Raw genomic sequence first — 14,724 nt, 5'->3', positions numbered from 1 at the left:
CAAAGAAAATTAAACTGTAAAGTTGAAAGAGAAGAGAAAAGGCTCTAGCTTGGTATGTGTTTTTTGTCGGAGGAGGAGGCTAGAAGATGGAGAGATTACTAAATACAAATGTGAAGTAGGTCTATAGAACCCTAAAAGTACTTTTTAATAATTCAGTGGCTATCTTGTATTTTTAAAAAAGAAAAGTAAGTGGCTAGAGTTTAAACTTATTAATAGTTGAGTGAGCTTAAATGTAATTTACCTTAAATGATTAGTGAGTTAATGGTATTGTAACAACTAATGATCAACTTGTAATTTTTTTAAATTGAGGGGCCAAAGTGTAAACTTATTAATAATGGAGTGACATTGCATTTGTATGCAATGCTGGTCTCAATTTATATTAAAATTTAAATTAATGTGGTATTTGGTATTAATTAATTTTCACGTGTAGAAACATTAATAATTGATAGGTTTTATATAATATTTTCACCCATTTTTCGTAGTGATTTATTTCTTTGATTTGAGAAGTGCATCATTAACAAAGGCAGGCATATTTAGTTTTGTTTGAATGGTATAATAAAATTTATTTCTTCTGTCAATTGAGAGTTGTTCAAGTGAAATTAATTTATGTTATTAAAAATTTCACCAAATTCTATCAAAATCTTCCATTCAACCAAACAAATTACCAAGTGGATTTGGGAAATGAAGGTTGCTAAGAATATCTTAGTGCCTGCAAATTGAGATAACCAGACAGCCTAATAAGAACTATTACTTTCACCTCTCAACTCACACATTTTTTTAAATATATATATGTGGATACTAATACCTTCTGAAATGGTTAATTTTGTTGTGGGACTTGGGGTTTACTGCAACAGTTCATGAAATCTTTGATCTGCAATATTAACTGGCCAGATTCTTGCAATTCTGGGAATATGTAGAAGGCGTGAATCATGGTTGGAAATTCCATCAATGTTGCTTCTTTCCCGCATGCTTTTAACCATTCATAGTACCTCTTTTGCCAATCTTTCAACGGGTCAAATCCACCCACCACCACCATCGTCGCCGGAAAATCCACCCCGGATATATCATCAGCGTTCGGTCCGCTTACATTCACAGCTTTGTGATCACGGTTCGAACCTTGGGGCAAGAATGACTTCCAGCAAAAATCGGCTCTCGGAACTGACACCAGGAATGCATTCGCTAGCTCTTCTTCCGCCGCCGTTCTTTCCTCTCCGCCGAAGAATGGTTGAATGCAAACGAGTCCCATCACCTTCAATGTTTCAAACCCAGCTCCGCAAGCCCGGACTGCTACGTGGTGAGCGATGTTGCCGCCTGCGCTATCTCCGGCTAGGAAACACCGTGATAAGTCAGCGTTTTCCGGTAAGACTGTGGCGAAGTTGTCGTTTAAAAACTTAAGAACGTCGAATCCGTCGTCGTATTGAGATGGGTAGATATGTTCGGGAGCTAGACGGTAATTGACGGAGACAACGAAAGCAGGAAACTTACGGGCGAACCTACGACAAACGGCGTCGTACGCCTGGGATGCGGGGCTGAGGAAGGTGAATCCGCCGCCATGGAAGAAAACGACAACGGGAAGGAGGAGATCGGAAGGGAGGGAAGGAGAGAAGAGGCGAAACCAGAGATTGCGGGAAGCATCGACGGTGGTGTCAGAAGAAGAGACGGAGTTAGAAGGCTTGGGATTAGGAGGGGCTTGGTAGTCGAGTAAGCGGAGGAGACGGCGGTTGACAGAGCCATCGGAGCGGCAGGAGGCGTCAGTGACGGCGGAGATAAGGGAGATGAAGACCCTAGTCTTCAAAGGGAGGGAGGGCTTGGTACGTTGAGGCGCCATGTTTTTGGGGTTTGGACAAAGGTTTACTTAAAAGGAGGAAAAAGTTGCGTCAACGGAAAAGAAAGAACGCAGTTATGAGTCGCCCAACTACCCTGCTCACCATTGAAACTACAATGTGGAATTTATCCTTGAATTCGGGTGCCATGCGCTGTGCGTGAGCTATCTCATTTAAAGCCGTGTGATATGTTTGTTCAAAGTAACAAATGGAGCAAGTTTTAGGTTTTCGCAGATTCTGATATTTAGTTTGGGAGTTGATTACATAATTAATTTTACAACATTGTTATAACTTTTTCAGTTAAACCTGTGCAATACAGAAATATAGAGGACATTCAACCTCGATTTCTGAAAGCAGCAGCAGCATTCAACATCCCCTTGCCTGTATCCCAATTTATTACAACAGAGCAGCAAGTGTATGGATGTATGTATGGGCAGATATTAGCAATATCTCAACTTCAACGCAGTTTTCAATAATTCAATCATTATTTTTTTCATTTTTAGTTTTGATGGGATGATCCTGAATGTCTTCCTCTTTGGGTTATTTTTTAATTCCAAAAAAATAAGGAATTTTTAGATTTTTTTAAGAGAAATTTTTAGAAGTTTATGTTTTTTTTTTCTTTTGCAATTTTGATGATTTTTTTTTAGTTTTTAGAAATTGTAAGGAATTTTAGTTTTTATGCACGCGGCAGAGTTTAATTCGCAAAGGGTTTTTTTAAGGGAAACTATAGACGGGGGTAACAAGGTAAACGCAAGGAAAGTATAGGGATCAAAATAACCATTTATTTATTTATTTTTGAGGTATCAAACTAAGAGTTTGTGTATAGTACAGGAACAAATTGAATTTTTAAAATTTCTGAATTTTTTATTTTTAAAATTTTAAATTATTTATTGATATGATTTATAAGATAAAATAGTTCATTTATATTAATAATAATTTTAATAATAAATAATTGAAATTGTATAAAAATTCATATATTTGTATTTTATTGTATTAAAGCTTTTGTAAAATATTATTAATATTAGTATTATTTGTATAAAATTATTTAATAATAAAATTATTTTTGATTCATATCTATTTCATAATAATACATTTTATATATTTATTAAATTACTATAAAAATCAAAACAATATATATTTCATATAATGAAAAAAAGAAGAGTTTTTTTTACCAAATAATATAAAATAATAAAATAAATACTGAAATAGGATAATGACCCTAAAATTTATCAATCTAGGCAAACTCAACCCGCATGTCCAATCGACTATACCCCTCTCTCCTGCCACTGATGATTGAAGCTATCATCACATTTAAAAATAATTTTTTTGAGTGCCACCTGAGCAATGAGTGGCACCAGTATTTCAGGCCCAGAAATATACTTGAAAATACACTAGAAATACCAAAAAATAAAACAAAAATATTATTTTTTATTGGTGCAGCGATGTGTCAAGTGGCACCCAAATATTTTATAATAATTTTTTTTTTGTAAAATTAAAAAAATTAACACCCATTGGAACCCGGACCCGTGACCTACGGGTCCGGGTTCCAGTACCAATTATTTTATATATCAATTTTTTTACTTTCTGTTTAAATATATATATATAATAAAAAATAATATTATGAATATTATAAAAGGGGGTTGGTTTGGTCCCCCAACCCCCTACAGATACCGAGAGGAATTTTTTTTTCAAACAAACAGAGTTGGAGGTCCCCCTTCACCAAAAATAAGAAGAACGAAAAGGTTAGTGTATTTAGTTAGTTGGTTATTTTTTATTAGTATAATTGGTTATTATTTTAGTAGTAATTTATTTGTGTTAAAAGTGTATTTAGTGTTAAGGTTAGTACTAAGATGCTTCGTTGCATTTTTGTAGTTTTAGAAAAAAGTGGAGAATCAATTTTTTGCAGTTATTCATTTCGATGGTATTATTTTAGAAATAATCGTTGGTTGTATTTTTGAAACTCGCCAAAAAATAAGAATAATATTTAATAGGAATGTTCCATTGGTGATATGAAAGAGAAGGCCAGTGAAAAAATTTCCTGACGTCGTGGAAGGAGGATGGCGAAACTATTCTACAAATTTCAAGTTTTGTCAAATCCTATCAAATTTACCGAGATGAAACTTTTAGACAATGACGGCTTCGAGACAATGGTCACATTGTATTGCCTGCTGGGGAGGGTGAACATCGAACCAATTCAGTTATTTGTTGAGTTAGCAGATGCGGAGATCGTTGAAAATGTAACTTAGTTAAGTCAACAATATGGATTTTGAAAACTCGCGTACAGAGGTTCTAGAGCGTCCGTCGATAGGAGGTCGTCTGTGCGCAGTTTTGACATCGATCTAAACGTTGGATGTTCAGATTACTATGGTGGTGGATTATAGATACATCCAGTTGTTATTGAAACCGATGCGCTTGGTGAAGATGGATCCTGTAACATCTCGATTTTGGGACTAGTCGGAATAGTGGTTTCGGGACCACAAATTCGATGAGAAAAAATTTATTTTTCTTATATTTTTATGGTCTACGATTTCATGGAATTATTTTGTGAAAATTTCGTTCAAAAATTTTGACATTTGGGCACTCAATTTAGTCAAAAGGACTAAATTGTAAAAAGTGCAAAAATTGAGTTCTACATGTTAGAGTTGTCCAATTGTTATGAAACTTTAAATTGGAGGTACTTATATGGTAATTAGACCATTGGTTAAGTTGGTAGACAAAAATGGACATGAGATAAGTGAAATAGGAAATTTTTAAGTTAGGGACAATTTGGTAATTTAGTAATAAAAAGAATTAAAAAGGGAAAAAGATGGCAAAATGTGCTCATCTTCTTCATGGTGAACAAAAATAGCAAGGGGGAAGCAAGAGTTAGGGTTTTCAAGCTTTCAAGCTCCATAGTAAGTGATTCAAAGCCCCGTTTTTAATGTTTTTACGTTTTGGGAGTCCCGGTAACTTGATTTAGCTTATTCTAACAATAATTTAACCTAGGGTTTATATTTGGAAAATAAAACATAGGTGAAATGTGTTTATTTTGATGTTTTATGGTAGAATATGAAGCTTGAAATTATGTTAAACAACTTTTGCTAGTCAATTTTAAGTGAAAACGAGTATAATGACATAATCGGTAAAAATACCTAATGTTCATAAGACATAATCGGGAATTTGATGTTGTCATAGAAGGGAAAAATGTTCAGCATGTCATAAAACATAAGAATAAGAGATGAATTTTAATTTCCGAGCTTTGGGGCAAAAGTGTAATTGTGTAAAAGTTTAGGGGCAAAATTGTAATTTTTCCAAAGTTAGAGTCGAGTGTTGTTTTAATGAATGTGAGTATTAAATAAGTTAAATTTGCTATTATAGATCAAGAAGAAAGGAATTCGAGGGTAGATCGACGAAAGAATAAAGTTGAAAACTAAATTGATAAGTTTGACTATATTTGCTACCGAGTAAAGTTTACAGTAAATAAATGTAATATTTTAATAATTATTATTAATGTTTTTATTTTCCAGCAATTATATGTTTATTTTATGAATTTATTTAATGTTGACTCAAGTATGAGATGACAGAGAATCAGTGTTAAAAATCCCCGTTGAAACATCAGGAGTGTACTGGATACAAATGTCATGACATTTGGGTAAAGAGGTCCCATGTAAGACCGTGTATGGGAAATGGCGTTGGCACCGAGATAAGAGGTCCCATGTAAGACCATGTTTGGGACATGACGTTGGCACCGAGACGAGAGGTCCCATGTAAGACCATGTCTGGGACATGGCGTTGGCACCGAGATGATTGGTCCCCCGTAAGACCATGTTTGGGATATGGCATGGGCACCGATATGAGAACTCCCATGTAAGACCATATCTGGGATATGGCATTGGCAGTACATGAAACATTTCATGTAAGACCATGTCTGGGACATGGCTTTGACATGTTATTATCAGAAATAGACCCAAGTATCCTTATTATTCTATTGTGGTTCAATAGGCTAGTAAATAACTTATGTCCATGAAAGTTCAATTAAAAGCATAAATTGCAAGTTCAAGTGAGTTATAAGAGTTAAGAGTATATTACGTTACCCATTGAGAATCAACATTTTAGCAAGAGAAAAGTAAATCATAATTATGAGTTATCTAAGTAAACAAGTGAATGAGTAAGAGATCAAGTAAAGAGGAAATTAAAGATTATGTTACTTGGTTATTATTATTTGTGTTTAATGTTGCTATTTATTTACTTGTAAACTTACTAAGCATTTTGCTTACTTTGTTTATTTTCTTTTTATATAGCATTATTAATCAAAGTCGATGATCCTAAAGATGTCGGAGATCGTCCACACTATCAACCACAACGACTTGGTATTTATGATGAACTATGTTTGAACTATGGCATGTATAAGGACTTACTTATTTTGAATGTTGTATTATGATTTTGCTAATGAATGATGTGTAAATATCTAATGATGAATGGTTATCAAAATGGCTAAGTATGAAGGTGTTTGTTGTTATACATGTCTATGTGATAAATTATGCATAGAAATCATGAAAGAGTAATAATTTGCAAATAAACAGATTTCAAATAGTAGCAGTGACGTGATTTGAAAAATCACTTAGGATAGTATAAAATGAATTAGAGGGTGTATGATATATAGAATGAAATCTTGTTGAGTCTATTTTCATGTAAAAATAACGGTTTAGCAAAAGGAATTTTATATTTTGAGATATGTGAATTTTGATGAGACAGGGTTAGAACTGTTTTTGGAGTCCCCTGTTCTGAGTTTAGAAAATCATTAAAAATTGTAAAAAAAATATTTATGAGTTGTAATTTATATGTCTAGATTCCTTATTGAGTCCATTTTCTGTAGAAATAAGTGAGAACACCATATGAAGTCTGTCCAATGAGATGATTAAATTTTAGTGACAAGAGGTCAGGACAGTCGATCAGTGAAATAGGGGAGAATTTAAATAATAAACTGTTCTAATTGGCTAAACCAAAAATTCTGAAAAATTTATGGTAAAAATATATATGAGTCTAGTTTCAGGGAAAATTTACAGATCTAAATTTTGAGTTTTGTAGCTAGATTTATAATTAATTTAGTAACTATTGCGCAGGTGGACAAATTTGTTGTGAATAGTGAAATTAATTTCAAAAGTAAAATTTTATGCCCCGAACTTTTAAGTTAAGTCAAGTAACGCCTCATGCTCGACTCCGAAAACGGTCTCGGGTAAGGGGTGTTACAGATCCGATAATAATAGTTGTTCTGATCACGAAGATGAAGATTTTAGTGACCTCGATTTAGACAATATCCCAGATGATATCGACGACAAATGACCGGATGATGGAAATGATCACTCTCCTTCGATAGGAAACTCGAGTTGTGGCATCGTCATACACTATGATCCCGGGGCCCATAAGTCGATCATCGATCCCAATGCGATGCATGCTTCCGAGTACCCAAACATAATACCTGCTCACCTAATGTTAGCAAGTCCTGAACCGGATGAGTTGTTCGTAGGTTAAATGTTGGAAAAAAAATTAAAACATACCTTCGGGGGGGGACCTTGAGCAACAACTTCCATTTTTTTTCTTTAGATGTGAGGGGTTGGGGGATCAAACCAACCCCCTTTTATAATAATAAAAATAATATTAACTTTTTATATCAGGTATTGGAACCCAGACGACACTGGCTTGGCGGCCTGCCACCGATGTGACCCGTTGGTCAAGGGTCCGGGTTCCAATGGGTGTTTAATTATTTTTTTGTACTTTTATAAAAAATTTATTATAAAATATCCCGGTGCCACTTGACACAATGGCAACACCAATAAAAAATAATATTTTTTGTTTTATTTTTTGTGTATTTTCGAGTGTATTTTTGGGTCTAAAATACTTGTGTCGTCGATTGTTTAGGCAGCACCCAATTTTTTTTTTCAAATGTGATTATTGCTTCAATCATTGGTGGTAGGGGAGAGGGGTGTCGCCAATTGGTCAGGCGACATCGATTTTACACTGTTGAGTTTGCCTATATTAGTAAATATTATGGTCCTCATCTTATTTCAGTATTTATTTTATTATTTTATATTATTTGATTAAAAAACCCAAAAAAGAAATTTGATTATATATATTTATTTTTAATTGTAAAAGAAGTTACACCATGTAAAAGGGCACTTTCATTGGGCATTGTTTTTACCTAAAGGAGAACCCAGGCTAACCAAAATAAATTTATTAGAGAATTAAGGGTTTTACAAAAAATTATGAAAATAAATTTAATACAAAAATATTATTAAAATGGGGTATGTTGTAGATTATTTACGAGAATGAAATATTTTTACAATAAAATTGAGTGTCACTAGTGTGTTGGGTGACACTAGCTATAAAAATAATATTTTAATGTAAAATAGGTGAAGCCAAAATGCCAAGCGACACCCTTTTTTTCTTGACTTTTAGCTTCTTCTTTTTTTAATTTTGGATAGTTGTGGTATAATTTTGAATTTCATACTTCTATTTTATGTCATGGAAATTAAAAGTTAGTCATTTTATTATCATAATTAATAAAATCATTGAAATTATTTCAGTCCAAAATTAATTGAATAATGACTTGACTCAAAAAACTCAAGTCTCAAACACAATTAAACCAAATCTGAAATAGACCCAAATCTAGAATGAACGAAACTCAAAATTGATCTGAACTAAAATAACTCTAAAAATTTTAAATTTTGAATTAATCAGACCTAAAATCAATCCAACCTGTAGTGCCACGGGGATAGATCTTTAATCTGACAAATCACACGACCTTAGGCCATTTTTTGGGTTCAAACCCTACCTAAGTCAGTCTACTCTCAAAACATAAAAATTCTTGTAGAAATTCTTTAAGGCACCGAAGCAAAGCGGAAACAAACTCGAAAGACGAAAGAAGCTCTAAACGAAAAAACAAGCCACAGAAAAAAAACGCAGACCAAGTGTTTGAGTAAATGCTCTCAATAGTATTCAATTACTATACAGGATTACAATTGAGTGACTACAAATGAAGGGGAATGCCTTTATTTATAGTTGAGCTCTCCCAAATCCAACGGTACATATTAAGTTATATCAACGGTCGAGATTAGAGCTTATCTACAATTAAGAGTCCTAAGGGTTTAAACTCTATACAATTTTATCCCTTTAGGATTGACACTATTTACCATAGTAACTCTAGTTTTACTAGAGTGTTTATTAGGCTAATAAGGCTTCACGTAGATGGGCTTCTCTATGGGTTCCATGAGTCAAGTCAGTTCATGTGGGTTAAATGAGCCTCCATTTAATAATTTGACCTCTATAGGACATTTTGTGCGCAATAGTTACGAGCTTTAATATGTAACCTCTGACATTCTCCCCTACTCATTCTTGCGACGCCCTCATTGCGTCCTCAGAATGGCACTGGTTTGACTCGTCTCAGAACGGTATTGATGCCTCAACTGATTCCTAACTACTCTCTCTGTCTATAACAACCTGTTTTTCAGTGGTGTCGAAAGCAGTGGTTTTGGGACCACAATTCTGACGAGAAAGTCCATAGTAGACCTGTCCATGGGTCGGGCGGCCCGGCCCGGCCCGACGGCTCGCCCGAAATATGGGTTTGGGCAAAAAAATAAGGCCCGTTTAAAAAACGGGCCGGGCCTCGGGCACCACTTTTTTGGCCCAGGCCCGGCCCAGGCCCAAATATAATAAATATATATTTTTTTATTTTTAAATTTTAAAATACTTTTAAAATATTTTTTTATTTTTTATTTTTAAAATAAATTTTTAATGTTTATTAAAAAATGGGCCCGGCCCATATTTCGGGCCGGGGCCTAGAAGGCTGGTTGAAAATTTTTTAGGCTCTGCCTTACCACCCATGGACAGGTCTAGTCCATAGATATATTTAATTAATGTTTATGAGTTAAATATAATATAATATTTAATCGTGATTTAATAGATTTTATTATTTAGTCAGTTAGCCAAGGTATAAGTGGTGTGTATCAAAAGTCAAGTGGTTTTGAGAAATGAGGTTTTGAGACCTCGTTTTTGTAAATCGAGCCCGTGAATATTTTTATTAAATTTTTACGGAGCTGTTATATAGGTGAATTGAAGTTTGACCCAAAATTTTTGATGATTTAATAGTTAATTAAGGAAAAATGACTAAATCATAAAATTAGTAAAAGTTAATCGATATTGGTTTTTATTTGTTAAAAGGCTAAATTAATTAATGTTAAGGGTTTTAAATTGCAAATTAACCTAATTATAGCTAGTGGTCCGTTAGTATATGAAAATTTATAATTGAAAATTTAAATAAATTAAGTTAAAATAATATAATAAAGGTTAAAATTATAAAAAAAAGAGAAGAAATTATCATCATTTTTGAGAAATTATCATCATTTTTGCTCACCACCACCGAATATTGAGAACCAAAAACACCATTGAAGGAGCTCAAGGTTTGGCCAAAGTGTTTTGCTTGCATGGAGGTTTAATTGATGTTTGTTTTTCGTACTTTTTATGTTTTTGAGATTGTTGCAACTAGGTCTAGTTAACTCGTACCTTCGTTTTCAAATTTGTTAAAGATTTAAAAAGTTGTCATTAATGTTATTTGAAGTTTTTAATGTCTATGATTTTGAAGCTTAAAAATGAAATAAGATTAATTTGTTAAGTAAATTTTGTTAGTTTTGAGTTAGGGGCTAAATTGTGAATATATTGATATTGGTATGAACTTTTGTAAATTGTGATAATAGGAGGTTGTATATGGGCATAATTGAAATGATTTTAAAATTTGGAGTTCAAATTGAAGATATGATAAATTAGGTTTTAGGATTAAATTGAATAAAATACAAAAGTTTAGGGAATTTGAATAATAAAATTAAATTGATATATACTTATAATAGGATGATATAAGATGTTTGGAATTAATAAATTTAATTCAATTATTGAATAGATCAGAAATTGAACTGGATCAAAGAAAATCGAGGAAATGACAAAAATTGTTGATTAGTCCTCAGAGAGTTGTTTGTTTGTTGTCTTGACCAGGTAAGTTCATACGGTATGTGTTAGATTGTTATGTATTTATAGTTATAATTGTAATTATGTTTAATTTAACTTTTAATTGTTTATGATTCGGTACAAAAAGGTGATATAAAGAATTAAATTGAATACGATAAATTGCAAATTGAAATAATTATGGAATTGACCTTAAATTAGGCTAAAATTGGATATGTTATGTGATGAAGTGATGATTTGATGAAATGAATTGACTTGATTTGATTTAGACTAGTTGATAGTGATAAGGACTAAATTGAATATATATATGGAAAATATGTATGTATATATATGTAATTGAATGCATATAGAGATGATTGATGCTGTCATGAGTATGGATGAATGATTTAATGATGAAAATATATATGAATTGAGATGTCGATTGATAATAAATTGAATAATGAATACCCTATTAGTTGTTCGAGTAGAGTCATATATAGTTGGCATGCCATAGGATAGGAAGAGTTCAGGGTTACTTCGACTACGAGCTGATAAGGCACTGGGTGCCATATTACATCGGTTATACCGATAAGACACTGTGTGTCAAACTATTTGATAAGTGCTGGCGCAACTATTTGCTTCAGATTTATCCGATGAGATATTTGGTGCCAAACTGGTGTGTTAGTTAGATTTGTGTATCCATCAGAGTTCAAGTCGTGTTAAAAGGGAAAATGAATGGTAAAAATTAAATATATGATGTTTGAAATGGTAAATGATGTGAAATAAAAGTGAAAAGTGAAATGGAATATGAAATTTGTGGAATGAGTTAGGAACATTGATTGGTTATGTTTACTGAATCCATGAGATTGGAAATTGAGATGGAATGTGATTCGTAATTCATATTATGAAATAAAGTAATAACATTAAATTGGAAATTGATATTTATATTTGGTATACTGATGATATGATATGAAATGAGAATGAAGTTTATAAGATTTAATGTGAATTTGATTAAGAATTCAAACTATGAAATGAAAAATAATGTTTGACATAAATTTGAAATGGGATGAATTACCAATAAATAGATTGTACGATATGATTAAGATATTGAATTTATTAAATGATTGTTTGTTTTATGAATGATAATGAAATGTTGAATTAAGTGAATTGAAATGTTTTATGATTGAGTTAATATATTTAGTATGATAAATGTTGAACTCACCTTTTTTATATGTGATTTGCCATAATAGGCAAACTTTACCAAGTTAAGTTACTTGGTTTTAATACATGTGAACTTACTAAGCATTTTTAATGCTTACTCCCTTGTTTCTCGTTTCCCTATAGATGGTCTACTTGCGGAACGTGTTAGGTAGATTGTTGAGAAACCCACACTATCCCGATATTGATTCAATAGTCTTTCTATCGTTTAAAGCTTGATTTTGTGGCATGTGCATAGGTGTACTTATATATGTTTACCTTGGTTGCATAGTTTGGTTTGCACTTGGATAATATTTGAATTATGGTATATGTTGATGTGGAATGGTTTTAAAGTATAAAAGTATAGACTAAGTTTGAATAAGTAATCTTGGTATGTTCTGGTGCCTATTGAGGCATATTGGTTAGCTGATTGGAAAATACCAAATCGTGGAAATGTTGAATTAGTTGTTTTGAGAAGGATATATATGATATTTTGGCATGTATAAAGAGTTATAAATGCATATAGGTTGAATGTTAAACAAAGGCTTCTTTTGAATGTAAATGGTCTTGGTCCATATGAAATTAACCATTTACTTTTAATATGTTTAAAGACATGTTCATATATGTGTGTGTTATTTGTTAGGTGGAAGTGGATGTTGGATTGATGTGATGGAATGGCAAGTATATATATGTTGAATGGGGGGTAGTATGCACTTAGCCCTTGATAGATGCATGCATTCATTTGAATTTTGGAAAGTGTATGTTTTGCAATTGATGAAAATTGTATGTGATTATAGATGTCCATGATGAAATGCTTTGGAGAATTGGTTTAGTTTTCATTGGTTAGTAAGGATGAACATATATATTAAACTTATGCTTAACACTTTGGTATAACATGTATAGATGAGTGTGTATGTCTAAGTATCATTGAAGGAATGTGTTTGAATGGTTGAATTATATTTGTTTGGGATGTATTGAATAAGTTCATGTAGTTGTTGTGTGTGTTTGTATGCATTCTTAATATGGTAGTTGATTTGGGCATGAAATGAACTTTTAAACTTGTAATTTTGACAATCTGGGTAAAAGTATCAATACTAGAGACCAAAGTATCGATACTTGACCAAATAAACGATGTTTTGAAAAAGGAAGAATGCCAAAATGATGTCGATGTCGATTTTTGGTATCGATACTTTTGATAAAAATATCGATACTTGTTCCTTTTGCATCGATACCTAGTTTCATGTTTTGAAAATTTTAGATTGATCATTAATCATGCTTGAATCTATTAAACTATGTTTGTATGCTTGAATTAGTCTCTGTTTGGTTCATAACTTCTATTATGCATGTATTTAGAACAACTTGATGATTTAAATTGAATTCAATGTTATGATTTGCATTTAATTGAAAAGAGTTTATTTTTGTTATTCTTACATTTTTAAGGGCTATTTAAATTTAATTTCAAAAGGGGACAAACTAAATATTTAAGAGCATTTAATTGGTGTTGCTAGAAGGAACGACACCACACTTTTTTCATCCAATCTAAAAGGGTAATTGCTTCTTTAGATCCCTAAATGTTTTATATAATTATACTTCAATCTGGTATCGCCAATGGCAACAACGGCACCCAAAAATATTTCTTTTTAAAAAAGAAAAAATTAAGGTGGTGACACCAATGGCAATGACATCACGGACGTTTACTGTTCAAAATGAGTCATTTTCATAAATAATAAAAAAATTTGAATATTTTTATAAAAAAAAGTCGAGTAAATCTCTTTGTCATGACATGACATGGTGGTTGGTTGGAGATAAAAGTTAGTCCTCCAACTAGCTAATGCAATCATCTTGGGCTTTAGCTACTTGAAATTTCATTCCATTTTGGTTACCCAATATAGTTTTTAAAGAAGTCAAAACCCAAACAGCCATGCCATTTGGATTTAAAACCCAAAATGTTTTAAATAAATAACTAGGATAAAATCCAAACATATATATTATTTTTAAAGATTTTTACATTTAATAATAATAGACAATTTGATTTATTATTATTATTATTTAAAACAAAATATTATTTTGATTTAAATGCAATGTTTCATATATACTGAACAAAATTGTGGTTGTTTAAAAGTTTATATTCAAAATAATCGAACATATTGGATAAATCACATATAAAATTTCAAAATGTTTTTAAAATATTGGAAATTAAAGATTTGTTAAAACAAATATTAGATAAACATATTTGTTTTTGGAAAAATAAATATTCTTTTAAAAATTGTTATATATATATATTTGTCAACAATTTATAAAATCTTAGAAAAGAAAATTTAGTTTATTAATCTCGTACAAAATGATACAGTAATTTCCTAATTTCAATCTATGAAAAATTTATATAAAATAATAATTTTCGCAATAGTTCACTTGAATTTAAATGGTCTTCAAAATAATTGTTTAACAACAATTTAAAATAGATACATAATTAAACTATTTATAATTGATTTGGATAAATTTATTTTTTAAAATAAATTCTAATAATTAATGTTGGATAATGAAGGTAGATAATACATTTTTGTTTTAAATATTAAAATTCAAAATTTAAAAATATTGTTTTAAATATTTAGGTATTGGATAACAAATACTTATAATAACTCTGATTGAATAATATCATTTAGGATAATATAAATATATAATAATTGTTTTTAAAGTGATTTAAAATTAAATAGATAAATTCTCTAATTATATT

At 31.4% G+C, this 14,724-nt stretch overlaps 1 protein-coding gene across 1 annotated transcript; it reads right to left on the bottom strand.

The window, feature by feature from the left end:
• Positions 1-619: 619 nt before the first annotated feature.
• On the bottom strand, positions 620-2,010 carry LOC105777562 (probable carboxylesterase 18). The gene has a single exon (XM_012600910.2). It carries the CDS (start codon positions 1,826-1,828, stop codon positions 818-820), a length of 1,011 nt encoding a protein of 336 aa, XP_012456364.1. The 5' UTR covers positions 1,829-2,010; the 3' UTR covers positions 620-817.
• Positions 2,011-14,724: the final 12,714 nt, after the last annotated feature.

Source organism: Gossypium raimondii, chromosome 10 (genome assembly GCF_025698545.1).
Source record: "Gossypium raimondii isolate GPD5lz chromosome 10, ASM2569854v1, whole genome shotgun sequence".
NCBI classification, from domain to species: Eukaryota; Viridiplantae; Streptophyta; class Magnoliopsida; order Malvales; family Malvaceae; genus Gossypium; species Gossypium raimondii.
Note: the sequence above shows the minus strand (reverse complement) of the source record. Positions and strands in the feature narration are given on the sequence as shown.